Source organism: Phasianus colchicus, chromosome 20 (genome assembly GCF_987193195.1).
Source record: "Phasianus colchicus chromosome 20, bPhaCol1.hap1.1, whole genome shotgun sequence".
In the NCBI taxonomy this organism is placed as follows: domain Eukaryota; kingdom Metazoa; phylum Chordata; class Aves; order Galliformes; family Phasianidae; genus Phasianus; species Phasianus colchicus.
This window is the reverse complement of record NC_143455.1, coordinates 8,155,133-8,181,648: the sequence shown is the minus strand read 5'-3', so window position 1 is coordinate 8,181,648 and position 26,516 is coordinate 8,155,133. Positions and strand designations below refer to the sequence as shown.

The 26,516-nt window shown below is 36.3% G+C and overlaps 1 protein-coding gene across 14 annotated transcripts in view; it reads left to right on the top strand.

Annotated features, from left to right (window-relative positions):
* Positions 1 to 26,516, top strand: part of HELZ (helicase with zinc finger) — a 74,123-nt gene that overhangs the window by 27,247 nt on the left and 20,360 nt on the right. For 13 of the 14 annotated variants that reach the window (XM_090121763.1, XM_031598822.2, XM_031598819.2 and 10 more), the window contains 13 exons: positions 436 to 543; positions 864 to 1,161; positions 2,550 to 2,817; positions 5,561 to 5,894; positions 9,082 to 9,212; positions 11,575 to 11,754; positions 12,278 to 12,382; positions 17,686 to 17,864; positions 18,290 to 18,408; positions 19,654 to 19,799; positions 21,290 to 21,437; positions 23,813 to 23,996; positions 24,927 to 25,155. In XM_090121763.1, coding sequence (XP_089977889.1) covers positions 436 to 543; positions 864 to 1,161; positions 2,550 to 2,817; positions 5,561 to 5,894; positions 9,082 to 9,212; positions 11,575 to 11,754; positions 12,278 to 12,382; positions 17,686 to 17,864; positions 18,290 to 18,408; positions 19,654 to 19,799; positions 21,290 to 21,437; positions 23,813 to 23,996; positions 24,927 to 25,155 — 2,429 coding nt within the window. The remainder of the gene's footprint in view (positions 1 to 435; positions 544 to 863; positions 1,162 to 2,549; positions 2,818 to 5,560; positions 5,895 to 9,081; positions 9,213 to 11,574; positions 11,755 to 12,277; positions 12,383 to 17,685; positions 17,865 to 18,289; positions 18,409 to 19,653; positions 19,800 to 21,289; positions 21,438 to 23,812; positions 23,997 to 24,926; positions 25,156 to 26,516) is intronic. The other variant, XM_031598821.2, reaches the window with a different exon arrangement.

Below are 26,516 nucleotides of genomic sequence, written 5' to 3'. Positions count from 1 at the left end.
ATGGATTAATGAGTAGAAAGCTTCATTCTCATTTCCTGGTATCTCTAGAGTTCTCATTGATGTCATTGAGATCTGGGGTCTTCTGGAAATGCAGTCTTGGGGCCTCATTGTGTTGGATCCTCCATTCCAAATATAATCATATTCTGCTTAAAATATGTACAGTTAAGTTGGTTTTTGAAAATCAAGTCCTGTGGTTAATTGTCATAAATGATTATACTCTCTGCCTATTCTATATGGTATAGTAGATCTGGCTTGCTTGTCCCTGAAGTAGGAAATGTTATATTCAATTTCCACACAGGACTTATATCATTCTTGCACGATCTGAGAGACCATTATTTTTCATTTTTGGTTCCAAATTACTGTGTTTTTCCTGAATGCTTTTATTTTGACTTTGTCTGTAGAAGTTTAATACTATGCTTTTTTCTTTTAATCTAGCTTAGTGAAAGTATAGAAGGAGTGAGAGTAGAGCATAATCCTGAGCTATCAGTAACTGTCACCACCAAAAAGTCTCATCAAACTTGGACGTTTGCTCTTACTTGTAAGGTAAAACTGCTTATTTTTTTGACGTTGAGTGAGTAATAAAAATGAGAATGCATTCCATAGCCTTTTGTGATTAAAATTGTGTAGTACTTCTTTTTAAAACAAAGCAATTCACTAGCACCATGACTTCTCCAGCAGCCCTGGTGGCTGTGTATCAGATGCCCTGGTTTGTACTGTGACTTGTGCCTGCAGGACTTGTACCTGCTTTGTCAAGTTGAGAATTCTTGTAAGCTGTCATTGTCTGACTGCAAATAAAGATACTCTTGAAATTAACTACGTTGGAAAACAAGAATTATTTCAACCCTTGCATTTTTTTCTGATAGCCTGCAAGAATGCTGTATCGAGTGGCATTGCTTTATGATGCCCATCGTCCACATTTCAGTATCATTGCAATATCTGCTGGAGACAGCACTACCCAGGTATCACAAGAAGTTCCAGAAAACTGTCAGGAATGGATAGGAGGAAAGATGGTCCAGAATGGAATAGATCACTATATATACAAAGTCAGTATAGCCTTTAACACGGAAATCTTTGGAACTTTTCGCCAAACTGTTGTGTTTGATTTTGGATTAGAACCAGTCCTCATGCAACGAGTAATGATTGATGCTGCTTCAACTGAAGGTAATGTATAAAAAATTTATTCTTGAATAATGAAAGCTTTTAATGCTGTCTGTTTCTTTTTTCACATTTCTGGGTGGAGCAACATCTGTATTAACAGCTAATGAATAACTTTTACTGTGTATTATCTTAATCACATGTATGAAAATAAATAGTGGACAGAAGCTTCAGAATGTATAGATTGGCTTGGATCCAGTGGAGGCAATGTCCTCCAATGTAGGATTATTATACTATATCAGGATATGGTTCCTAAATCTTGTCAAAAAGCTGATAATTTCTACTGTTGTATGTGTCTTGTATTGATGAAAGTGCTAAGCATGTAGAAAAAAGGTGAGAAAGATCACAGAAATTCTTCATAATTCATTAATCAAAGAAGACTGTGTCTTTTTTCTTGCAATCTCTGACTGCACTTGTCAAAGGCAAAAGACAAACTTCTTGTTTATAACTCAACAAACTGCTTGTAACAAATTTTGGAAATGCAAAGAAAATGTGTTTTTTTTGTCTGTGTATGTGTTTATTCAAGTTTAAAAAATTACATGTCCCTAAGAAAGCAACAGTTTTATATTCCCAGGATTTGTTTACAAATAAGAGATTAACATCTTCAGCATTACCAAGAAGAAACTGTGAGTAGCAAATGCAGAGACACAAACGAGTCTTTTCAGATGACCAAAGAGCAGGAAATCTGTACAAGTTGCACAAGTTGTAGTGTCTCTTGAAGCACAGGATATTGTATTGAGAACAAGATACTATGCTTAGAAGCAAGGCAATGGTCTTTTCAGGAACTATTGTCTGATCCTCATGTAGCTGTCTTGGGTAATCATAGCTGACAGACTTTTGTAAGACATCAAGTTTTGGAAGAGCTGGTGTCATTTTATTTTAAAACTGTTTAAGCCCCCCAAAAAACTAAGTCACAATTTGTTTGCAAAGTCACTGTCAAACTAGTGTGTTCTGGGTCCTCACTGGCTTAACCTAACTGGAGCAGCACAGGGAGCAGCCAATTCAAGTCCACGTGAAGGAGGTAGATGAAGTTGAGATAGAAGCCTTTAGCATTAGTCACTGATGTTTTCTTTTCTCATGTTGCTTCTCTGTGTACAGAAGGGTTCCAGAGTCTTAAAGCAGTTTTCTGCTGCTGCTTATTTTGAATGAAGTGCTAGCTGTTTAATATGTACTTGTAAAACCAAAATCCTGGACCTTTGTTAAGGTAATTTGAAAGCCTGCTTGCTCTGTGTACACCTGAAAATTAGGGATGGTAAGTCTGGCAATCAATTTGCTAAAACTGCTGTAGAGGAGACCTCCTCCACTTCGTTCATTCTCTCTAATGGGATTATTTTTAGTAGTGTTTGTTCGTCTGTAACTTAGCTCTTTGTCTGTTTTGTCTATTATGTACTCAGATCTTGAATACCTGATGCATGCACGGCAACAGCTACTAACTACAGCTAAGCGTTGGGATTCTACTTCTAAGACTATTGTAGAATTTGAACCTAATGAAACTACTGAATTGGAGAAGAGCCTTCTTACCAGATACCAAATCCCTCTATCTGCTGACCAGTTATTTACACAATCTGTCCTGGACAAATCATTGACCAAGACCAACTATCAGTCACGGTTGCATGACCTCCTTTATATTGAGGAAATAGCACAGTATAAGGAAGTTAGCAAGTAAGTAATGCATTTACAAAAGTATATGCTATGTGTTTGTTCTGTTAAAATGTTGAGGATGACAACTTATCTGATTAAACCTTCATGATTAGTTAAAATATTAAGTCATCTTTTTTGCTTGGAGATAAGGTTGAATATGAATTTGAAAATATGACTAGTGCTTAACAAGTATTACTTAATGATGCTCATTTAAAGCAGGTTGTACTATCAGCTTTTTGCTTACAGTTGGAGGCACTAAGCTTCTGTTGTACAACAGTTTACCTAATGTACATATAAAACTTATATATGTTTTGGGCTCTATACAGAAAGAAAATGAGTTGTTGTGAAATACAATGCAGAACTAGATTGTTTTTGCTGGGTGAATTTTCACATAAAGATTTACATTCTTGTGCCTCACAGGAAGGCAAAGAGCAGCACGCCTGTAGAAATGAAAGAATAAGAAATGTGTTCTATGTAATGCTTTCCTTATGGTGCAGTGATAAGTTTTTGCTCTTCTTTTTCTATCTTGTAGATTAGTAAGTTTTAATAATGTTCTTGAAATCTTCTGCTTTGATAGTGTTGATGACAGAAGCATTCTTTTGATCTTGTAGCTGACCCACTTAATTGCAACAAGGCTGAAAGTAGCACACTTTTCTGATCCTCTGTGGCTAAGATCACACACTTGTTATTCTCTAGTGAGCTGCTAGGGTTGCAAGCCTAGAACTGGGTCTGGAAATACAAATGCAAGTGGGTTGTAATACCTCTGAAGTTGTGTCAAGAGTCAACATGTTGATGAACAGCTACTCTCTAATGCATTTGTGGACCATCTTGTAAACGAGTAGGGTTGTCAACATGGTCTTTTCTGACAGGATTGGAATAATATGACTGTCTGCAGCTCAGATCAGAGTGGAATGTTGATCATGGCTTTGCACTTTCTAGGAAAACAGTTGCAGAATATGAGGCCATCTGAGCAGAACTACTGAAAAGTACTGGATGAAGGTTGCAGTGACTTTATAAAGTCCTGCATTTAGTTCTAAGGGTGTCCATCCTGAATAGTCTGGAAAAACTTTACTTTTAAATTGTGTTTCTTCTAATATTTCAAGGGGTGTTTATAAGCATATGCAACATGACTGCATTGCAAAATAAAGCAATAAAGGTTAGGGTAAGGATGCTATTACTGAGTCATTTTCAAATGCAAAAAGCAAAACAATGTTCTGATCTAGATGCTAGCTGGGTTTTTGAATGCTTTGCTGAAGATACCATCTGCTGATGGTTTTAAGAGTCATTCTTTTTTCTGTGCATTCAAAAGAGAAACAGCCTATAGTGGTTATGTTGGCTAAAACTTACTGTGCATTTTCTTGTATGAATGTCAGTGAGTGTGAGGCAACATAGCTCCTCTCATGCACCACATTTTCTGCTTCCAGAATTACAGAACAGGTTTAGCCCCAAGGCTGTGCAAACTTAAAATTTTGACTGATGGAAAATAGATTTGTTTTCATCATTACTGTGTCTTATGTTTTATCAGTGCATAAGTACATGTCATACTGTGCATCCTGTCTGAGGTGTGGAAATGAATGTAAAATAAAATATGTTGAACTTTGAAGAAAATGTTACATGGGGCTTTGTTCAGAACGGCTTCGCTTGCCATTTCCGAATTTGGCTGCATTGGCTGTGCATGAATTCTTGATTTATCTGATATTTCTCCAATTAGATTTTGCAGTGAGGAGTCTTGCGTAAATTCCTCCCATTAAAAATGCAGTTTGTTGATTTTTGTATAAATCTCTCTGCAAAGCAAAGTGAGGAAAGGTGAAAGAGAAAACGTCTGGATTTTTAGTTCTAATCCTGATTTTTGTAATTTAACATCTTGCCAGAAGGTGTCAGCTTACTCATAGAGAATTGATAATCTGTAAACTTGAGATTCCCTTTAGTATAGTAGAATCCATTTATTCATGTACAAAAACAGTAATTTGTGCCTTGTGTCAGATTGGCAGTAATGATATTTTCCTGTAGCTTTTTACAAATCAAGATTTGAGAACCAGCTAGTGCACATTTAGCAGCTTGGGGATTCCATTTTAGGGAAGTTGTAAAAAGTTTTTGCAAAATAAACTCACAGTAGCACATGGTTGTATCTTAATAACTATGTAGAACTCCTGTTTATTGTATTAAAGATAATCTATACTTTTTTTTTTTTATGCCTGCATTCTGATTTTTAGGAAGCATTTTAATCAATCCATCTGACTTAAAGATATAATATCATTTACTTTCTTCAAGATCTAGGCTACTTTCATTGGTGTGCAGCTTGGGAGAGGTGGATGGAATAAATAGAAATCTTATTCTGTTCTTCTGTACCTCTTTCTCCCTGAATAATACCTAGTATTGGTGGACATAATAAAAGGTTACAGAGTATTTAAATTTTTTTTTTTAACTAATTTGGAACATGCACAGCAGCTCTGGCTCACCCTGAACTTATTTTGGTCACAGGGATTTTTGTATTTGATTTAGTCTAGTGAAGGTGATTTTTATTATTTTATTTTTTAAAGCTTCATTGGTATTGCATCTCTTAGTTGTATGTTTTATAGGCTGACATCAAAAGGAAAGCATGCAAATGTTCTACAGCTACATACTTCTGAAGGGGCCACTTTAGCTATACTTGTTCAAATATAGTTTCATGTTCAGAGTGTTTGCCAGTGCACCTTGGGTCTGGATGCATGGAATTTCCAAATCAGAGCATTTTCCTGCACTTACTAGATGCTTTCTTGCTTAGGTTCAACATAAAAGTGCAATTGCAGATTGTAGCAAGCTTCATGCTCACTGGGGTTTCTGGAGGTGCAAAGTATGCCCAGAATGGACAACTTTTTGGACGCTTTAAGCTCACTGAAACGCTTTCAGAAGACACTTTGGCGGGACGGCTGGTGATGACCAAAGTCAACGCTGTTTATTTATTGCCTGTCACTAAAGAGAAGTCAGCACAGACCCAAGGAACCAAAGAGAAGGTCTATGAAGCAGCTATTGAAGAGAAAACAAAGGATTACATCTTCTTGAGGGTATCCAGGGAATGCTGTGAAGAGCTTAATCTTCGGGCAGATTGTGAGATGCAGGTAAGCCTGAGAGGAGGCTGTTCTGGCATGTTTGCATTGTAGTTATTTCAGCTCCACCCAAAATAATTGCTGGAAGATATAGTCGGAATTTTTTTTTAATCTCCTTGTGATACAGAGAAAGTAGAGTGCAAATAAAATTTTCAGGTAGGTGAAATGTGTATACTTATTTATAAAATGAATAACGTCACCAGAGTCCACGGGAACCTTTTCATTAATGAATCAAGGGAAGGAGTGTTAGGATTTATTTTTCCTCCAAAATAATAAACCACTGGTGCTCTTTACATAGTCAGCTGGAACTCTCTTTGGTAATTTGCATCTGAGGCAGTTGATTCTTGTGTTGCTGTGGATTCTACTACGGTTTTTTCTGGGCTTGAGGTGAGATGAATTGTTAGGGAAGTTGAGGCTATGAATGGGCTTTGTGCTGCTTTCTGCACCTGTATCAGAACAAAAGGAATATCGTCCTCTAGTGGACAACTTACTGCCTTGATAAAGATGATGAGGGTTGAATAGATACAGGTATGAGGAAAATGAACAAATACTTCTGTGATGCATATCCTGTATTTCACAATGGCACTTGCCTCCATTAACTCTGTAATACCTGTCTGGGAGGCATTCCATCACAACATGAGGAGTTACAACACTGCTGCTAGAGACTGTGGCATTGGTAGTAAGATCAAGTTTTTGTTTACTTTGCAGTAAACATGAAATGAGGGGGATAGAGTGTGCTTTTAAACCATGTTGTTCTGCAGCTTGCAAACAAGCTTGCAATTCCTGCTCATGCAGTAAGGGAAGACAAAGCTGTAGTTAACTATTTGCACTCCTCCTACCTGTTCCCTTTGTGTGCCTGCTGTAGAATTTGCAGTTGACCTTGTTTACTAGCCAGAAATGACCTCAAACTAAGGTCACTGAAATTACTTGAATTGAATGCATTTTCACCAAGGAATTATCTCCATTTACTTTCTGTTCTGGAGACATTTGTAGGAATCTTAATGTCTTAATTTAATGTGACTGATTGGTCTGGGAAGGCTTATGCTCTTCTGGGCTCTTGGTTTTGTGTTTGTTTTCTTAAAACAATAATTAAATCTACTAATTGATTCTATCAAAAACTGCACTGGAATTCCAAATGAGCTGGAATTTGAGTAACTGACTTATTTTCCTTCAAGTGTCATAGAGCCAGGCCTGAGGCAGCAAATCTCTTCTCCATTAAAAGCAAGGTTCTGAGTTTATTTGTGAAATCATGCAGTGCTTCGTATATACATCATTGAACTGGTGGTGAAATCCTTAAACAGCTACCTATATTTTAATGAATCGTGACTGGGAGGAAAGTTTTTCTGATGAAATGTTGACTGAAACATGTGGAAAGAGAATCCTCAGGTTAGAACTGAGGGTAGTACAGCTTGGAGGTATGGTGCTTCCATTAAAGCTGCTAGAAGGCTTGCCATTGTCTCCAGTGGATTTAGTAATCCCCGTGTGATTCTTAAACAAAATTGCTTTAATTTCTGTATATTTTGTAGTAAAATGCACGCCTTCCTTCCTTTTATTATGTAATAGTTCATCTTGGAAATTTCCTGATGATAATTTCCTTGTCTGCTGTCCTGGCTAAACTAAAGCACAAAGAGAATTCTGACTTGGGCTGGAACAAGCTGGTGCTTTAAAGCCCCTTGGCTGCTGCTCTTCTTGGTGACCAAACTAACATGAGACTGTTTTATTTTTGGAGTAGTTGCACTGTCTTGTCGTTTTCTGTGAACTGGCAATGGATTGACTTCCTTTCCCACTGTTTTCTTGTTCTGGAATGTTTATTGAAGCAGGTTACATGCTTCTCCTTCACAGATGGCCTCATTCAGTACTCTGCAACAGCAAACATAACTACATGACTCAATCCAAACTGGATTGAAAACAAAACAAATCACAAGCTGTGAAAATGGAGAATGCTGGTAGATAATAAGAGACATTGAATGCCAGCCACTTTCCTTGGACTCCAGAAAGAGCTGTTAAAGTGTTGCTCAGATTTATAGTTTGTGTTTAAATTGTAGCTTTGCAATACCAGGTGGGCTTCTGTTAGCCTTTGGTCTGTAGGAGCAAAGAAACTTTTCCTCTATAGAGCAAGCTGAAGTTGGGAGTGGTGCCACTTGCTTGGGAATCTTTTCCTAACGTGTGGGATGCTGTGGGTGTGGGTAGGGGATGCCTGGAGGGATGCTTGGGGCAGCGTGAGCTGTCACTGTCATTCTTGGCATATGCTAAACCATGCTGCTTTAAACACCTGGCTGCAGCAGTGGGTAGGCATCAGCTTTCTAATGGAACGGTGGGGAAAAAGTGGTTTGAGCATTTTTAAGAAACAAGCTTTACTACCAGTCAAAATAGTTTCTGTGAGCTCTGTGCTTGTTCCTTAGCTCTACTGCTGCCCTTTTCTTTATACATCTTGCTGTAAGATGCAATAGGCAAGATGAATATCTACTGCCTTGTATCTGTGAGAGACAGAGTTAGTGGCTGCACTGATGTAAGCAGGTGTTGTTTATTTACAGCAAAGCTAGTATTGATTTATTTTTTTTATATGCTACATCATGATATGAATAGTGTTTTTAAATATAACAGAAAAAAAAGGAAATGCTAAGAGCATTGAAACACAAGTAATTGAGAAGACAAACAGAATGTATTGATAAACAACTAAATTTTAGAAATTACATTTTGGAGAGTTCTAACAATTCAACAGAAGTGACAAATTGTATTATTGCAGAATGTTTGGCTGGAATTAAGCACTGTTTGGGTTTTATCTCTGCTTGTCACACATCTGATTTGTACTGTCTGTTCATCTGCGACAGCTTCTGGTCTGTTTCTGTTTTCAAGTTGTTCTTATGGTAAAGAATGGAGGCTTAAATTTTTAAAAAACGATGCTCTAGCTCAGTGCTGTTTTCAAGGAGTACTTTTTTGTGTACCAAAAATAATTTGAAGAATGTTATACTTCTTTTTTTCCCTGAAGTGCAGTAGAATCAAATCTTAAACAACAAAATGGTGTTACAGAAGGTGCTGTATTTTATTTTGTTTACAGAAAACCAAAACCAATCCTGTTTCCTTCTGATAATCAGTGGGTCGCAGGAAAATAATAGTTATCATATGCAGCAAAATCTACGGTGTTTTCTAAACAAATCATTTTTGGTTCACCTTTTAATTCATTCATTTTGTATTGCAGGTTGAACTGCAGTTTCAGTTAAATCGCTTACCTCTCTGTGAAATGCATTATGCCCTGGACAGGATTAAGGACAACAGTATTTTGTTTCCAGATGTCAGCATGACTCCCACCATACCCTGGAGTCCCAACAGGTACAAGAATACAAACACTTTAATATCAACGATCGTATGGTAATGTAGTATTGAATTTCCCATAACAGATGGCTGAAATCTGCCCTGGAACAGGAAATATGTCTTGCTCTTCATTAATGGTGAGGATAGTTCAGAGAAGGGAGTGAAACTGTTCTGAATAAAACAAGAAAACTGATCCTCTGAGGACTAGAATCTGTTGATTAGTTTTCCCGGTGGTTGAATGGTGACTTTAATAGGCACTGCAGTTGTGTTGTAGCTGCAGCAAGCAAATCTGTTCTTTTTTCCTGTTCTGCAGTTCTTCATTGAAAATATGTACTTGATGGAAATGTAAATATCTGTTGCAGGGATTTTGCTGTGCAGGATGTTAAACGTGCAGACTCACTAACATGAGCAATCCATTAGTACTCCTTGAGTTTGATGCAGTGACCCAAATTTGGACACACCACTGAAGGGAATGGCAGAACAAAAGGGTGTGTGAATAAGGCATTGCACTTGCAGTCAGTCCTGAGACTCCTTGTGTATACATTGTACAGTTTCTTTTAGGACATAAAAACCTCCACATTATTTAAACACTTCTGAGAAAACTTACAGGGATACAGTAATGCAATTAAAATAGTGCATCTTGAAGAGGAAACTTGGAAGAAATGAGGCTTTGTGGCTCAGGGAGTATGGTCAGTGTTCTTGGTGCATGGGGAAGGATGGGGGGGAAAAAAAGCATGAAGTTTCTGTACTTAGACACCAGGGAAATGAGAGGTATGTGGAACTGATAGCCTGTGCAGCACTCAGGGAGTTGTGTGATATCTTGAAGGTGCGAATTAGGAGTGTGATTGTGCTGCAGTACAAAGCAGAAGACAGCTGAAGAATGAGAAGGAAAGTAATCTGGCCAGAAAAGTGCAACTAGAAAATGTAAGGCAAAAGTTACTGGAAAAAGTTTGTTTTTGAAGTGTAGGAAGAGCAGAGATGATAAAAGGGGGCTGGTGCAGTGTTCTGGGTGGAGAACGTTGCTGGATGTATCAAAGCTTTGTCAGTAAAGGCTGAGAGAAGGGAGCAGGTTTTGCACAGCTATGCCACAAAGCTAATGAAGGACAATGACAATCTGTTCACTGACTTAATTAAGTTTTGGATAAATCTTGTAAAGAAGTATTTAGGAATGGCTTAGAAGTAAGCAGTGATTTCAGTGATAAGGAAGGAAGGCGAGCAAACTAGAACATTTTTCTGTTTTGTGTCAGGAGATTTACATTATCAAAAACTTACACAGTGGTTCTAGTTGTATGATTTATTTGTATAACTGTTTTGTATTTTTTATATGTGTAAATAATGTGTATAATGATTGCCATTCAGTTTAAGTCAGTGCAGTGAGCATGTTTTTTTCCCTCTAATGGCTTGGTTTGCTTTAACTCAGAACTGTCTTTCCTATACTTCTCTTGTACTTCTGTTTTATGCCTCTATTATATTCCAGTATTTCTTAGATTCCTCTGCAAGCTTTTTGTTCATTGCTATCTTAAAAGTCAGGACTTCAGTCAGCTCCTCTTGATTTTAGTCCCTTTCCTTATTTGCAAGAATCATAGTGCTTGCACCAAAGCAGATCACGTTGCTAAACTATGGCCATATGTGCAGCAGTGACAGGTGTTTTTTACTGTGCATGTCTACTTTTAAATCTGTCACTGGGAATATTATAAACCGTGCCTACAAACTTTAACCTCTTATGCTCATTGGAATTTTCTGAAAGAATCTTTCTGTTAATGCTGGTATCTCTGACTGATTACAGCAGAGGTTCTTTTAGACTTCTTTTCTGTTGGAGGTGTGTGCCTTAATGATCTCAAAAGAGGGGAAAAGATGTCTGTAATTGGTTATTACTAGTTTTGTTGTTGTTGTTCTTGTTTGATTTTGAGATTCATCCTAGTTCACATTTACCAAGCCTGAGGTAATATAAATGTTGACTTTTGAAGCTGACAGGGTAAATACTGCCTGAAATAAATATAGCTAATGTTACATTTTATACAGTAATGGTAGAAAAACATTGATGTCTGCTTTCTTTTATTATCAAGTAGTGGTTCAGTATATTTCTGTCTGAAATGTGCATTATAGAGACTAATTATTGTTAGGCAAGGTGCTGTAAATTGGGAAGTAGTTGGATTCCTTTTGGAAAAAAAATACTGATTTATTGCAAATAGTTTTGTGATACAAGCATGTTATATTTTGCTAGATCTGTTGGTTTGTTTTAGTGTGGCTCAGAATAACAGAATCAATACATTAACATACAGATCTTCATGAAAGCTTTTGAAATCTTACCTCATTTCATTTCTTTTTGATGTGAGTTGTCATAGGTTCTGATTTTCAACTCTTGCCTCCTTTTGTACAGACAATGGGATGAGCAGTTGGACCCTCGGCTAAATGCTAAGCAGAAAGAGGCTGTTCTGGCTATCACTACCCCACTTTCAATACAACTGCCTCCTGTTCTTATCATCGGTCCCTATGGGACAGGAAAAACGTTCACGCTGGCTCAGGCAGTCAAGCACATACTCCAACAACAGGATACTAGGTGAGGTGGGGCTCTAAATAGAGCAGTACGTGATTAGCAAAGAGTACCATTTCTTATGAAGTTCAGGTTAAAGGCAGAAGTGTAGAATTTCCATTCAGCGTTAAAAACAACCAAAACCTGAGCTACCTGTTACTGTTTCGAATGGTAAAGTAATTTTACAGTCTTAGCCTGTATTTTGCATTGTAAAACTATTTAAAATTGACAATATTGAGAAGGACTGTGATTTGCTCAGCATGGAAAGTTGTGCAGTATATTTGATAGTAAAAGCTGTTCCTTAATTATAATTGAGTCTGGATTAATAAGTGCAAGGTAATTGTTGGAAAACTGTTTAAACTTTAAACCTTTACATAAGTGAAGGATTTAAGTTAAAGAGCTGAACCATGTGAACTAGAGTAGGTCAGTGCCTGGATTCATTAAGAGAAATGTACAGGAAAACGGCCACTGTTTCCTTTGTTTTGTATTCTACTGCTTTGAATTGTTTTCTGTTTCTTCATTGCTTTTTTATTTGCACCATTTATTCCAGCAGGATTCTCATTTGCACCCATTCTAATAGTGCTGCTGATCTCTACATAAAGGATTATTTACATCCATATGTAGAAGCAGGCAATCCCCAGGCAAGACCTCTCAGGTATTTTTTTTAAGGCTTATTATGTGTCTATAAAATACTCTTCTTAAGAAAAGGTGTCTATAAAAACAAACAAAAAAAAGAACATTTAAGATATAAAAGTATATTGGCATTACCAGCAGTGATTTTAAAAATGTGGACTAAAAGAAATGTGAAACGTTGTCAGTGTAATTTTGTGTCATTTCTTAAATGAAAGTAAAGACATCCTTTTTTAAGCTTTTATTTTTCTATTGCTAAATATGTTGTTCCTAATGAGCAAACTTCTGATATGCTCCTCTAAAAGCGACTGTAATAAAATAAAAGTGAATTTAACTGTATTTTGAATTCCAGAGGATTTGGACTCACGGTTTAGAAGCTGGGGCTGCTCACCTGGCTTTTTGAAGAAAAAATATGTCATAGGAGCTAAATAGAAAATATATAAATTTTTTAAACCGTGAAGTTTGGCCTCTTCTGATCAGTCAACTTGAAGTAATTGTGTATGTGATTAAAAGTGCTCACTGTGGTTATTTTGGGGGAGTTACTTATGGAAGAAGATGAAGAAGTAGAAATCTAAAGCATAGGAAAAGTGAAATGTGCATATAAATAGGGAGTATGTATTTATTGGCAGAAACTCACTCTTGGGGATATTTGCACAGATACCACAGTGCATAATATTGCTAGCTTGGTGTATATTTTTTAAATTACAGACTTCATTTTCTAAATGCCAGTGTGAGTTTATTATATGACAAAGAAAATGATTTGCTGTGTTTCTTGCTAGCTATCAAGAGCCATCCTGGACTTAGAATTTACATAATGTCAGTAAAGCCAAAGAAGTTACATGAAAGGGTGAGATTTACAACAGATGCTAATTCTGGTAGGTGTGCTGGCTTTAGTTGCCATGTGACAGACTGAGGATCTGGCCAGAAAGAGGAGACAGTTTGCTTGGAGAAGTTCTCTTGGACCTGGTGTATTTTGACACAGATTGTCTTCAGGCTCTTTGTAAAGCACTTTGTGATGAAAAGCATTACAGTATCTTAATTTTGTAGCGGGGAAAAACGTGTGTTATTTATGCTTTCAGGAATATTGAACTGTGATTTAACAGAGCAAGGTGGTAGGTGGTTTTGTTGTGGTTGCCAGACTTCTGCTACCTTCTACATGTGCTATATTCTGTTTAGCACGGTCTCAGGCATGCTCATGAAAAACATACATAAACAATTTCTTTTCCGTTAAATATATATATATATACACACATATTTGCCAGGGATATTCAATGCAGAAATATGCAAAAAAACACCAAATGCTTAAAATAAAAAGTAACTTTCATAACATTTTTTTTATGAGTACTTTAGAAAGTGCTGCTGTGAATTGTATATCCTATTCCAATAAACACAGTACCTTTAGGAAAAGTTTTGGAAAATAGAGGCACCTCTCCAGATCTGTGTATTTTTATATATCCACAAAGTATGTATGCTTGTGAATGACTTTGGAAGTGTTACATAGCTTCCAAACAACTTATACTTGGGAAGCCTAACTACATGCCAGCTGATCCAGCAGGACATAAAGGGTCAATATCTGCACTGAAAGCTAGAGCTATGTGATATTCCTAGCATAAAATCAATCTCTTAGCTTTCCTATTGACTGTTGTCAAGATATGTTTTCAAATTAAAATCATTACTGTTAGTTTAAACAGGGTGCCCTGAGCCTTTTGCTGCTGCCTAAGGGAAACAAAATGCAGCAGAAGCAGGAAAGTACCCAAGCAGGATGTGCTGCTTGCAATGTTTGTGTTTCGGAATGGCTGAGCAGTTTGCTTTAGATGTTTTGCATTTACTCTGCAGCTATGAGTTGGTTAAATAGCATCCTTGCTAAAAATGTTCCCAGAGATGAGTTGGGAGCACCATAATATTTCTGTTGTTTTTGAAGAGAGAAAGCTTAATTATTTAGTATTTGCTGAGAACTACGTAAATATTTCTATAGATTTCTCTGGTAAAACTAAATAATTTATCCCATTAGGAGTTGCACCATAAAAATTTGAAGTCTTTAGTTTGGGGAGTTTGTTTAAATACCATGTAATAATTTCATGTGTATGTATTTTTTTCTAGCAAATAATTATCTTTATCCTTTGGAAAACATAAAGGCAGAATGAATTGGGTAAAAAATATGTTGAATCTAAGCTCTGCACCTAAACAAAATAGCAAGGAAGCCAGGAGACCAAATTCTCAGAGTCCTAAAGCCCACAAACAGATCTGTATCCAGGAAAAAAGAAATGGCACTGGTGGTGATTAGGGGTAATGCAGCTGTTCAGGGGACACACTCCAAATCCTGTCTGTTTCTGAAGACACTTGGCATGGGGGAAAAAAAAATAAAATAAAATTGTTCTACCGATGTAAGTTAATGCTGAGGTGTTTCTGAAAGAAAAGAACCCAGTAATCTACGGTTAGGAGAAAAGAGCCTGCAATTAAATGCTTCTGTTCCATGCTAAGACTCTTTTTTTTTTTTTTTTTGCATGCAGAAGCAGGCAGTGTTAGAGGGTGATTCAAAGCAGTGGAGGTGGTAATTGGCTTCCAACTCGTGTATGCTCTTACTCCATGGCTGTGCTTGTCTCTCCATCAGCTGCTGGAGCCCTCAGGAGGCAACTCTGACAGTAGGCACTGCAGGCAGGTGCTGGAGCTGCACGTGGCATCAAAAAACTCCAGCCCAGACCTGGGAAGCATAGAGATTCTCTCTATGCAGTGATTGCAGTATCTACCTTTATTATTTGTGTGTTTCAAATTTAGTTGTATCCATATGTTATTAAAAGTAGGGAAATTTTGTTGGAATATGTGATGTCACACATAGACATAAAAGTGATATCATTTTCCTTATGAAATATCGATTCTTTGTATGGATGATACTTTCAGTGCTTTTGTTTGTGGAAGATTTAAGGGACTCAATCTTATGGGGCTTCTATTTCAATGTTGTTCCCAGTGGATTTGTCTGTGATTTCACTGCCTGTAGTTTGGACAAAGCTAGCCTTTGAGCTTCTAATTTCTCTGCAATTAAGATCTTAGGGTTTGTACTTCCAGCTGCACACAAACAGAAAGAATTGCAGGCACTGAAGGAAAGGCTGGTCAGTGGCTCCTGACTGCTGGCACTCAGGGCCTTTGCTTAGGGAAGCATGAGGAGTAGAAGTTGGGTTAGTCTCTCACTCAGAAGTTAAGGGTATGTTGCAGAATGAGGTGTTTTTGAATTGCGTTGAGCTGGTTAAAAATATTTGTATATATTGCAATGGGTTCCTCCAGCTTTGAAAAAAACAATCTTGAAATGACAGAAGGTGCTATTAGTGCAGATTGCACACAAGAAATCCCACGTTCTGCGTGGCTTACTTATATCACGACTTTTTATAAGTAGTCACATCTGCCAGGTGCTTTTCTGGCAGTGGTGCATATTAGCTTTGGGATACCTTTTTGATCTCGTATCAAAATAAAATAAATTCATGGGTAAGCAACAGTGCAGTTTGAAATGCTGTCAGCCAATCTTTGAGTCACAGGTAGTTGGATTTGTATAATGAAAGACAGTGCATGGTATAATAATGTCTAATAACCATAATATTTTGCATTTCAATAGCACCTTTCATCCAAGAATCTCAAAGTGCTTTACAAACATAAACTCACAATAAACTCATTAATCCTCACAGTACTCCTGTGAGATGGTAGGTAAGTATTATCCTCAGTTCACATTGGGAAACTGAATCATATGAAAGCTGACTGAATGGCTGCGATGAAGAGAGCAGGGTTGTTCTGCTCCTGATGCCTCCTTCTAGTGACCCAGTTCTGACTGCATGTTGCTGCACTGGTGTAATAACAGCATATCAAACAAACCTTATCAGGCTGATGGGAAATAAATTCATTGATCACATTGGAAGGTTCTTGATCCTGAAACAGTGCTGAACCCAGGCTGAATTGGTCATGGTTGATCACTGTGTCAATTTTGGCTGGTGGTGTTGCCATCCAGATTACTGCAGCACAATTGCACCCCTGTGCCTTTCATTTTGTGTATCTTGTCTGAAATGGACATCGATATCTGTATTTTCACCAAATTTATTACAACCCTCACGGTTTCTCTCATGTTATGTGCAACTGAGCTGTGCTTTTCCAACTTGAGGAGACGTATGGTATCCAAAGTCCAGCCATTGCAATCATGTTTTGCACTTGAGTGCATAATTTCACTTCTTCAAATATTTTATTAATGATTTGGGATTTGTAATATGGGTGCAGGAGAAACTTAATCAAAAGGAAGTAATTAATGAATAGATAAACAGCATTGAATCCCATATTCAGAACTTCAATTATTTTAAACCATTTCATCTTAATTTGCTTTGGAAATAAGTTAAAATAACTTCAATTCTAAGTAAGAATGTATAGTAGTGTCTTGTAATTTAAAAATTGCACTTCAGATTTGCAGTTCTGACTTGATACAGGTGATGTTTTTGAGGAATGCCACTTAAAGAAGCTCTTTCACATCTTTATCCAGATCTGCAGCTGGTGTGGTTGGTTCTGTTTACCCATGTGGAGTTATTTCTACTCTGTCTTCTAGGGCATAGTCCTCATGTTTTCCCTGTTCCTCTTCCTTTTTATCTGGATGGGCTGTAACATTTCATCTGAATAGAATAATTCATTGTTGACATCATGACACGGTGATTAAAAATATCTTCAATCTCATGGAAAGATGTTTGATGCCCAGTGCGTTGCTGACAATGTCCTGATATTTTAGATATTTTAGCTTTCCTTTGGCACTGTTTTATCATTCTTCTATTAAATATACCAGAGTTAAGGCCCTTCATGATAAAGCAATGAATTTGAATCCAGTTTTGTCCTTAGAAAGCATGTAATATTTATGAAAGTAGTGCATGATTTTGTTAACACCTTTAAAAAAAGAAAAAACACAACAAAACAATGATCATAGCAATGTAACTGCTGAAGTGTGGAGACCACTACCATTGTGTCAGGCTTAAGACTATTGGCTAGTACTGTATTTTAGTTAAGGAAATATATATATATTTTTATAGTGAGTTTACAGACGGAGAAAAATGGCACTGATATGAAAGTCACAGTACCTAAATGTAGGAGGAACTTTGAGATTTTCATGTGTGGATTAATCCCTAGTAAACATTCTGGTATTGCTTTGCAACAAATAGTGGAAGGAAACAAAGATATTCCAGCATGTAATTGTGCACTACAGCAATGCTTTGCTTTTTGAAGCCTTTATTTACTAGAATACTAGAATTTGAAACATTAGGCAGTCACTGTGTTCCAATTGCATAGAAAATAATCCTCCTTTTTCTTTTGTAGGGTATATTTCAGAAATCGCTGGGTAAAGACTGTCCACCCAGTTGTGCATCAGTACTGTTTGATTTCAAGCACACATTCCACCTTTCAGATGCCACAGAAAGAAGATATTCTTAAGCAACGAGTAGTAGTTGTTACTTTAAATACATCACAGTATCTGTGTCAACTGGATCTTGAACCAGGTATGATAGCTGTAAACAAGACATGTCTGTAAGATGCTATGAGAGGTATCTTTGTCTTTCCAGCATCAGTGACAAGTGTTCTTTCTGTTTCCTACTCAGTTCTTTGAACAGCTAAGAAATAAAGTTTTTTAAAAAATGGTTTGGATTTTTTTTTTGTGAAAAAAATGTTCATTAAAAAGCTGTAAAATTAATGGTATTCAAGGTAGCCTTTTGCCTCATTTTCTTTCCCCTTGTATAAAGAAGGAAGAGGCATTGTGTATGAACTGGTATTTCTCAGATCCAGGAGGGATAATTTTGAGAATTTTTTTTCTAGTTTTGATTACTATCAGAATAGAGAACTTTTAGTACAATTTCTTATATTGTTGTCACTGTTTATTTTATCATATCTCTAGTTCCACTTATTTGCTGCTATCTCTGTCTTGCAGGTTTTTTTACACACATTCTGTTAGATGAAGCTGCGCAGGCTATGGAGTGTGAAACTATTATGCCTCTAGCATTAGCTAATAAAAACACAAGAATTGTCTTGGCTGGAGACCATATGCAGGTAAAAGCTGTAGTATATAATATCAAATGTATATGTAGTATGTTTGTTTATTTAATTATATAATTCTCCAAATGTCCATGACATGTTTTGGATTTGCCTTTCTTTTTCTTGACAATTCATGATGGCAATAAAGTGGATGTTTGCATTGCTGTAGTAAAAAATAAAAATAAAATAAAAAAGGCAATAGAGCAGTTTTACCACTATAAAGTAGGTTTGCCACTTAACACAATCATCTGTGTCATACGTATATATTAGTTCTTCAGGTCCTGCTGGTGAAGTCTTTGTTTTCCATACCTTTCTGATACTTCTGTTGATATTGAGTTACGTTGCTGCTGCTGGATCATGTAAAGTCATAATAATTGTAATCTTATGGACTGCTTCTTACTTTTTATAATACTCACCTCAAAATTGCTTTTTAAGAGGCTGGCATAGTATCCTTACTACTTCAGGCTAGAACTCATGAGTCCCAGCAGGATGGCTGGAGGTAACTCTGGTCTGTGTGTCCCTGGCTACATTTTTAAAGAGCTGTTTTGTAGCTCAGGTTCTCACAGAGTTCTCACAGAAACTATTCTGAGGCATTTACATTTCTAAAACTAATACCTGAGAGTAAAAAATAATGAACTCAGATTCTGAATTATGCATATTCAAAACATCAACAGTTTGGCTTCATTTTTGAATTTTGAGTTAAAATTGTCTTTTCAGCATCCTTAGTCCTGCTCTCTTAGATGTTTTTGTTGTTAAAAAATGCCAGTAATAGTGTGTTTGTAACTGGACTGCCTTTGTTTTTTTTGAATGAATTTGTTAGCTTTCTTTGCTTTTACAAATTTCTATATTTTATGTGCTGCTTTATGGTTGGTAGTAACCATCTGTAAAAGGATTTACAGCATAATTAATGGCATTCAAACACACTTATTTATTTTAATTTTTTGACCATACGACTCTGCTTTGTATTATTCATCATTGCAAGCCACAAAGAAAAATATATAAGGGTGGTTCTCTCCTTTGTACCTAGTTATTAGAAGTTTTATTGTTCCCATAAGCGCAAGCTGCTCTTTTGTCACTTTTACAATAGGAATGGATATTTCTATGGAATAGTTAGAAAATGCTTATTCATACTACATGTCTTCCAAATATGAATATACATATTTATTTTTATTTTGTTGCAAAATATGTGTCTTGGGAGCATGAAATTCTAAATCCACATATTTAGTTACGTTTTTTTTTGTATGTGTGTGTCTATTACAGCTCAGTCCTTTTGTCTACAGTGAATTTGCCAGGGAAAGAAACCTTCATGTTTCATTGCTTGATCGGCTCTATGAGCACTACCCTGCAGAATTTCCATGCAGGATCTTGCTGTGTGAGAACTATCGCTCCCATGAAGCTATCATCAAGTAGGTGTGAACTTTTTCACTGTATCATGCTTTCACTGGTGTAAGTGAACACAACAATTTTTTTCTTTTGATATGGCAAGAACAGCTGATGAAACATTTAGTATTTCTGTAATAAAATCTTAGTTGTTTCAGAGTTAATTAGTAGAGTAATTCCTTCTTATGAGATTGAAATTCAGTCTCCTAGAGCAAACATCAAAGAATCGCTTAGGCAGGTCTATTACAGACCCTCTCATTTGAGGGGAGCTGATTTGGCTACAGGTACACAGAGCCAAAGAGCTAACCTTCCCTTTTTAACCATTATTTTCAGTAGGATCTGTATTTCCTTAAACTATTTCAGATTTTTAGAATTAGTAGGTTAGGCTACGTTGGAGCAGTAAAATATATGCAGTAAAAGGAACATATAGATGTGCAGCTATGAAGAGGAAAAAAAGTAGGTCAAATTTTGGGCATGTTTGCTGCTGCTTTCAAGACGTTAATCAGTGGTTTTGCATTTTTATGCTATGATAAACTAATGGCTGCTAGTGTAATGTAATGAGCTCATCCATGAGCTGTGCTAGAAAGAATAAGTGCAATCATGGGGAAAAATGCTAAAGTTTAAGTCCTGACTCAAATATGTACTGAGGGTTATTGTGTTGGTATCCAGTCATACTAATTAGGTTATCACTGTGTTCAAAGCAGAAGCAGGAATATTTAAATGCACTGGGGAATCAAAAAGGAGAATGTAGTGTACTTTATTATACAGCTTGATTTTATTTCTTACACATTCTAGACTTCTTAGACAGTACTAGAAATTTTAAGTTATAAATGAGAGGAAATCTGAAGGAGTAGGAATTGTTTCAGCTTTTTCGTAGAGATCATCTCCATGAAACTTGCCTCAGAAACTTCAGCACTTGAAGTTCAGGCAGTGTGTTCCTTGAGAGACACCGAGGTAAGGATTGCAAGAGTACCACTGGGGGTAGTTGGCTGTTGAGTCAAAATGCAGTGTATGTAATGTACTGTTATGTGAAGTGAAACATGCTCTCACAGTGATCCAACTGTAGGGATTCTGTCAAGTTTACTTCCTTTATAAAGTGGAATTTCCTTTGATACCTTGGATCATGACATTTATGACAGAAATAAGTGTAGGAAGATAATTCCTGGTGATCTCATTAATCGTGCCTACCTAAGTGAAGAGGAGAGACCAAAAGACATTAAGAACAGCTTTGGAGCTGTAACTGGAAAAAAAAAAAAAAAACAGTCCTTGTAGAAAGGTTGCTCTGTTGTTTAATGAAAACTCAATATAAGGATTAATTTGCAAATGGAATTGTAGTATGGTAATACTGTTTTAGAGAGCATCCTTGGAGATGGTAAATAGTAATCAATGGTTTTCCTTTGATTTTTGTGGAGAATTTTGTGAAGAATTTTGTGATTGCACATTTTACTGGTGAAATTCTCATGTTAGTGAGCTTGTCTATAGGCTCCACATTTTATTCCATTTTGCTTTGTTGCAGCTACACATCTGAACTTTTCTATGAAGGCAAATTGATGGCAAGTGGAAAGCAGCCAGCACACAAAGATTTCTACCCTTTAACTTTCTTCACAGCACGTGGAGAAGATGTGCAGGAAAAAAATAGTACAGCTTTTTACAATAATGCAGAGGTAACTCTTCTTTGGCTTTATTCTTGATTTTTCTTGAAGCTCCAATACCCTCACGTTTATTGGTTTATGTTCAGTGTGGGTGGAAAGCACACACTGTTGTCTAACATGAGAGAGAAACGTGAAGTTTGTTAAATGTGAAATAGTGAATGTTGCAATTGTGGTAAACATTTCCACTAATTTGTTTTTGTTTTCTCTTTGCAAATTGCAAGCTGCTTACTTTTCTCTCAGGCTCGTTCTTTGGGATGTCTTCCCTGATAATTTTTGTGACAGTGTGATGGATGTATCTTAGCAACTGAGAGTAACTGCAATTTGAAGTAAAACTTAAATTTCTTCTACTGTTGTAGAAATGCTCCCACTCAGATAAGAGTCTTCTGGAGTAACATTTCATATTTGCTTGAATACATTTAGGATTGGTGTTTAATTGATCATGGGTAGATACTTTTTTTTTTTTTTTCAGTGAGAACTTATCTTAAAGTATTTGTTTTTCATACCATTATGGGTATTCAAGCAGTTGTTATTTTTAATTATTCCTTCCCTTGAGTCTAAGAAAATGACCAGACGTGGCAATATTTTTAATAGGCATTACTTTAGGAGTAGCCCTTGTAATACTCCTATTTTGGCCCCCAGTGTCAGAGGTGGATGCTGATGGTATTGCAGTAGAGGTTGAACCTTCCCACCAGTATTCCATTACATGTTGTTGCCATGTGGCAAATGGCAGCAGAGGGACAGCCTGACAGAATGGCATCTGACATAGAAGAACAGAGAGTGTAAAGGGGTGGAAGTGAATTCCTCCACGTGAGAAAAAAGTTGGAAGTAAATAGAAGGCATTACTTTTGGAATAATGTATATACATATATTTTTTCCAGTCATCTCAAGTCAGGGAAATTTGAACCAACTCCTCTTTTTCCCCACTTAAAAGCTGCCTTAAATCTTTTCAATGATTTTTAAAGATAAAGAAATATCACTAATTTGCTTGAACACAGGAAACCATCTTAACTTCATGAGGTAACGAATTTTAACTGAATTTAGGTTGGCAGCAGTATTTGTTATGAAATATTGCAGAGCTGTCTGATGTCCCTTGTTGACTAGTGGTTCATTTCATCTGACACACAGTTTTTAACCTTTCTGTAGTTGTTATGCTGCACTAGTTGTGCATTCCTCCATGTATTAAAATATCTACTTAAACAAAAAGCTCGTGCTGGTTTTAGGTGCATTTCAGCCTCTGGTGATTTTTGGACACATCACAGAGGAAAAACTGAAGGCACCCAACTACTTTCATCAATATACTTTACTGCTTCTCCATTTAAAAAAAAAAAAAAAGAAAAAAAAAAAAAGTTGTAAAAAATGCTTAAAATATCTTCAGTGGCCCAGGAACTGTCAGAAAATTGTGAGTCATTAATAGCTGCAGGCAGAAATGAAGGACAACAGCTGCTTAAACACCAACATAAACCGAAATTCAGAGGACAAAGGAGATTTTTTGCTGTTTGTCCTTTAATTGAAATTTTTGTTGGAGCAATGTAAGGTTCATTGGTGCCTCTGTTAACTTCACTTCAGCAAAGTGAATTTCCTCTCTTTGTTTCTGACTCCCAAATTTACCTGTGTGGTGGTAATTCTAATGTAGAAAATAATAATAATTTTAAAAAAACACCCATGAAGCTTTTTAGAAATACCTTTTAAAGTGCAGCATCTCATGTCTGTGTGTTGAAATAGGAGCTCCTATGCCTGGCATGTTTTGGCAGGAGACTGCTTCAGGCTGTCTTCTCACGGGAAGAGTTTTTCAACCATTCTTATTTACTAGTCTTTTCTAGTAATACACTTATTAGTGTTCTGTAGAGATGAGCTAACAGTTGATAAAAAAAAATCTGAAACTCCTGATGGTATCCTTTGGAATGGGATGTGAATGTGTTCTGATACACACATTCTTTTTTTCTTGAGTTACCAGACTCAAATATGGCTTATAAAATCCAGAGTAAAAATTAAATAATCCCTATTTAGGCAGTGTATTTACTTACAGAAATTAGATAAAGTATGATCAGAAAGGTCCTACTGCACTTGACATTTTAGTAAGATCATAAGTATTAAAATTAAGGTTATTAATATCATTTCCCCGTTTGTACTTGAAAGGTGACATTTTTGTGGGCAAACTTTTAGTTCAAGGTTGAAAAAATTTAATGTATAGTAAATACCTTTAATGTATTGTTTTACTACGTAATACTTCAGAGTTTTGGTGTAGAATACAATAGTATTGTTTCTTAGTCAGTAGAGCTGTGTAATGCTGTATCATTTAAATGATTTAGATCTTTAAAATAATCTTTCTGCATCAAAGAATGATCTTCACTCAAGCATTCTTCTAAGAATTCTGACTTTCTTTGAAGGTATTTGAAGTAGTGGAGCGTGTTGAAGAGTTAAGAAGAAAATGGCCTGTTGCCTGGGGCAAGTTGGATGATGGCAGTATAGGTGTTGTGACACCTTATGCTGATCAAGTGTTCAGAATTCGGGCTGAACTTCGGAAAAAAAGACTGTCTGATGTCAGTGTAGAGAGAGTGCTAAACGTTCAGGGTAAGTAGTGGTTGTATGTCTCAGTGATGTGATAAAGAAGTTAAAATGTGGCAAACTAAATATGATGTATTTAAACACTTATAATGGTCAGAACAAAAAGAGAACTTTGATGTAGCCATTGAAACTGGTGTATCAAAATGAAAGTGGCAAATATGCTGATTAGGTGTTTTTCCAACATAGAATAACAAAATAATAAACTCATGGATATGTATTTTTCAAAACTAAGTTCAAGCTAATTTCAAGAATAGATTTACTGGAAACAGATATATTTTTACTGTGAAGAAAAAATAATTCCAAATAAAAGTGTAACAAAGCTGTTGCCTCAAAATGTTTTTCTGGTTTTCTGTTTATAGAACAGAATGTAAAAAGAGGTCTACAAACATAAGTCTCTTGGATCACATTGATAACATAAGAATTTTGTGTAGGCATGGCCTGTTGCTAGGTTGCACTTTTAGTCAGGAATAAGCAAAGGAAGATAAGAAACTGAGTGACAGTGAGTGGTGTGCTCTGTTTTTTTCAGGGCAGTTATCATGTATTGGAGAGATTTGCTCAATATAAAAGAAGAATGTCCAGAGCAATTTTTTTTAAAGGTAGAATAAATAAGTGCATGCTTTGTTATTGGCTGAATAGAAGCATTGGAAAGGTGATTAGAATTTCAGAAAGTTCAGGAGTGATTAATTTTGAGATGAAAAATTATTTTTTTATACAGGAAATATTCTTGTAATAGAAAATGCTATTTATAGTGCATCTCTTAAAAATTTTACATCTTATTATTCTTGCATAAAGCCCTTCATGTGAAGGGTAGCTATCATTTCTTCAGAGTATCTAGGTGTGAAGTCGGGCTGATAGGAGAAGTGGTTTGATTGTCTTAGCAGCAGAAATAGCTGAATTATCTGACCTCCTTTTTTTTTTTTTTTGCTTTGTTTTTAGGAAAACAGTTTAGAGTGTTGTTTCTCAGCACAGTACGAACACGGCATACATGCAAACATAAGCAAACCCCAATTAAACGGAAAGAGCAGTTACTGGAGGATTCAACAGAGGACTTGGATTATGGTTTTCTGTCTAATTACAAACTTCTCAATACTGCCATTACAAGAGCACAATCCTTGGTAGCTGTGGTGGGAGATCCCATTGCTTTATGTTCCATTGGAAGATGCAGGTATATCTTATATATGTTATGTATGTTCCTTCATTAATCAGAACTTAGAAATGCTAGAAAATGTGTTTCATCTATTACTGATGGATTCAGTAAAACAATGGATGTTCTTTTAGGTGTCAAATAAGATATGTTATTATATTTTGAATCCTTAAAATAACTGCATAATGATATTTAAGCTCTTCACACTTATGCCCACTAAAATACCATAAAGATGGGAAAGCATTTGTTGTATTCCTAACTCTTGCAAAGATTTGAACTTTGGATTTACTTTTTATAGATCTAAGTGAAGAAAGGTGAAAAAGAAATGTAAGCTGTGTTGTTAAGGATACTAAGCTCTTGTTCTTCAAAGGTTTCTTTTTCAATGGAAGACCTGAAATGTTAAGATGATCAGAGATAAGCCCTAAGGCTTATTTTTTGGAAGAGGGGAAACACTGCACAGACTGCATTATTATAATACAACTAAAAATATGTATTACTCAGTTGTTACATCTACATTGTATTCTGCTTTCTTGACCAAGTACTGAAAATGGATGTGGTTTTCAAAGGTTAGAATTGAAAAGCCCAAGTGGAATCCAAACCTTTGATTACTGTATTTATGAAATGCAATCTGTATTTAATTACTTATCTGCTAGGGAAGTGTCTATGTTACTATAGTAATCTGCTCAAAATTACTAATAACATCTTACTAAAAGTAAATAAGAGTTGTAGTTTTATTTCATTTTTCCTGTTATCTGCTTGTGTTTCAGATGTGATTTAGTTTAGCTGATCAGAGAGAGCTCTTGAGAACTTGACCCACAAATGATGAGTGTCTCTTAGTCTGCTGTTGCACTCTCTGGTTCATTAACCCACACGGCAGTGGTGCATGACTCAGCTATGGAGTTTGCCATGATGTGCTGATTGAGATTTGTTACTTCTGACTCAGAATTTACACTTAGTTGCCAAATTTTCCTTCCCTTCCCTGCAGTGGTGTTCAGAATGCCCACTGTTACCAAAGACTGGCTGTTAGTTAATCTGTAGTTAGTTTAGCTGGTACCTGGAACCGCTATTGATTCTGTAACTAAGTACAGCTTTTGTGGGAGAATGACCATTTTCTTTATTCTCTCTAAATCCCAGTGGAGATGATGATCTGATGGATTTTCATGTAAGTCTGGATGTTGAGGTTTTAAATTAGATAGTGAAAAGAGACCTGGTTTTCAAATGTGGGAGCTGGGAAGTTGCTCTGGGTATGGCTCTTTCAAAATACCCCCAGTTGGGCATGCAAAAACTTATGGGGAAAAAAAGGTATAGACTACCAGCAGGGTACCTGTTACCTAAGTTACAAGTGATTGAGTCTGCCTTTCTAAGACCAGCAGCTGTTTATA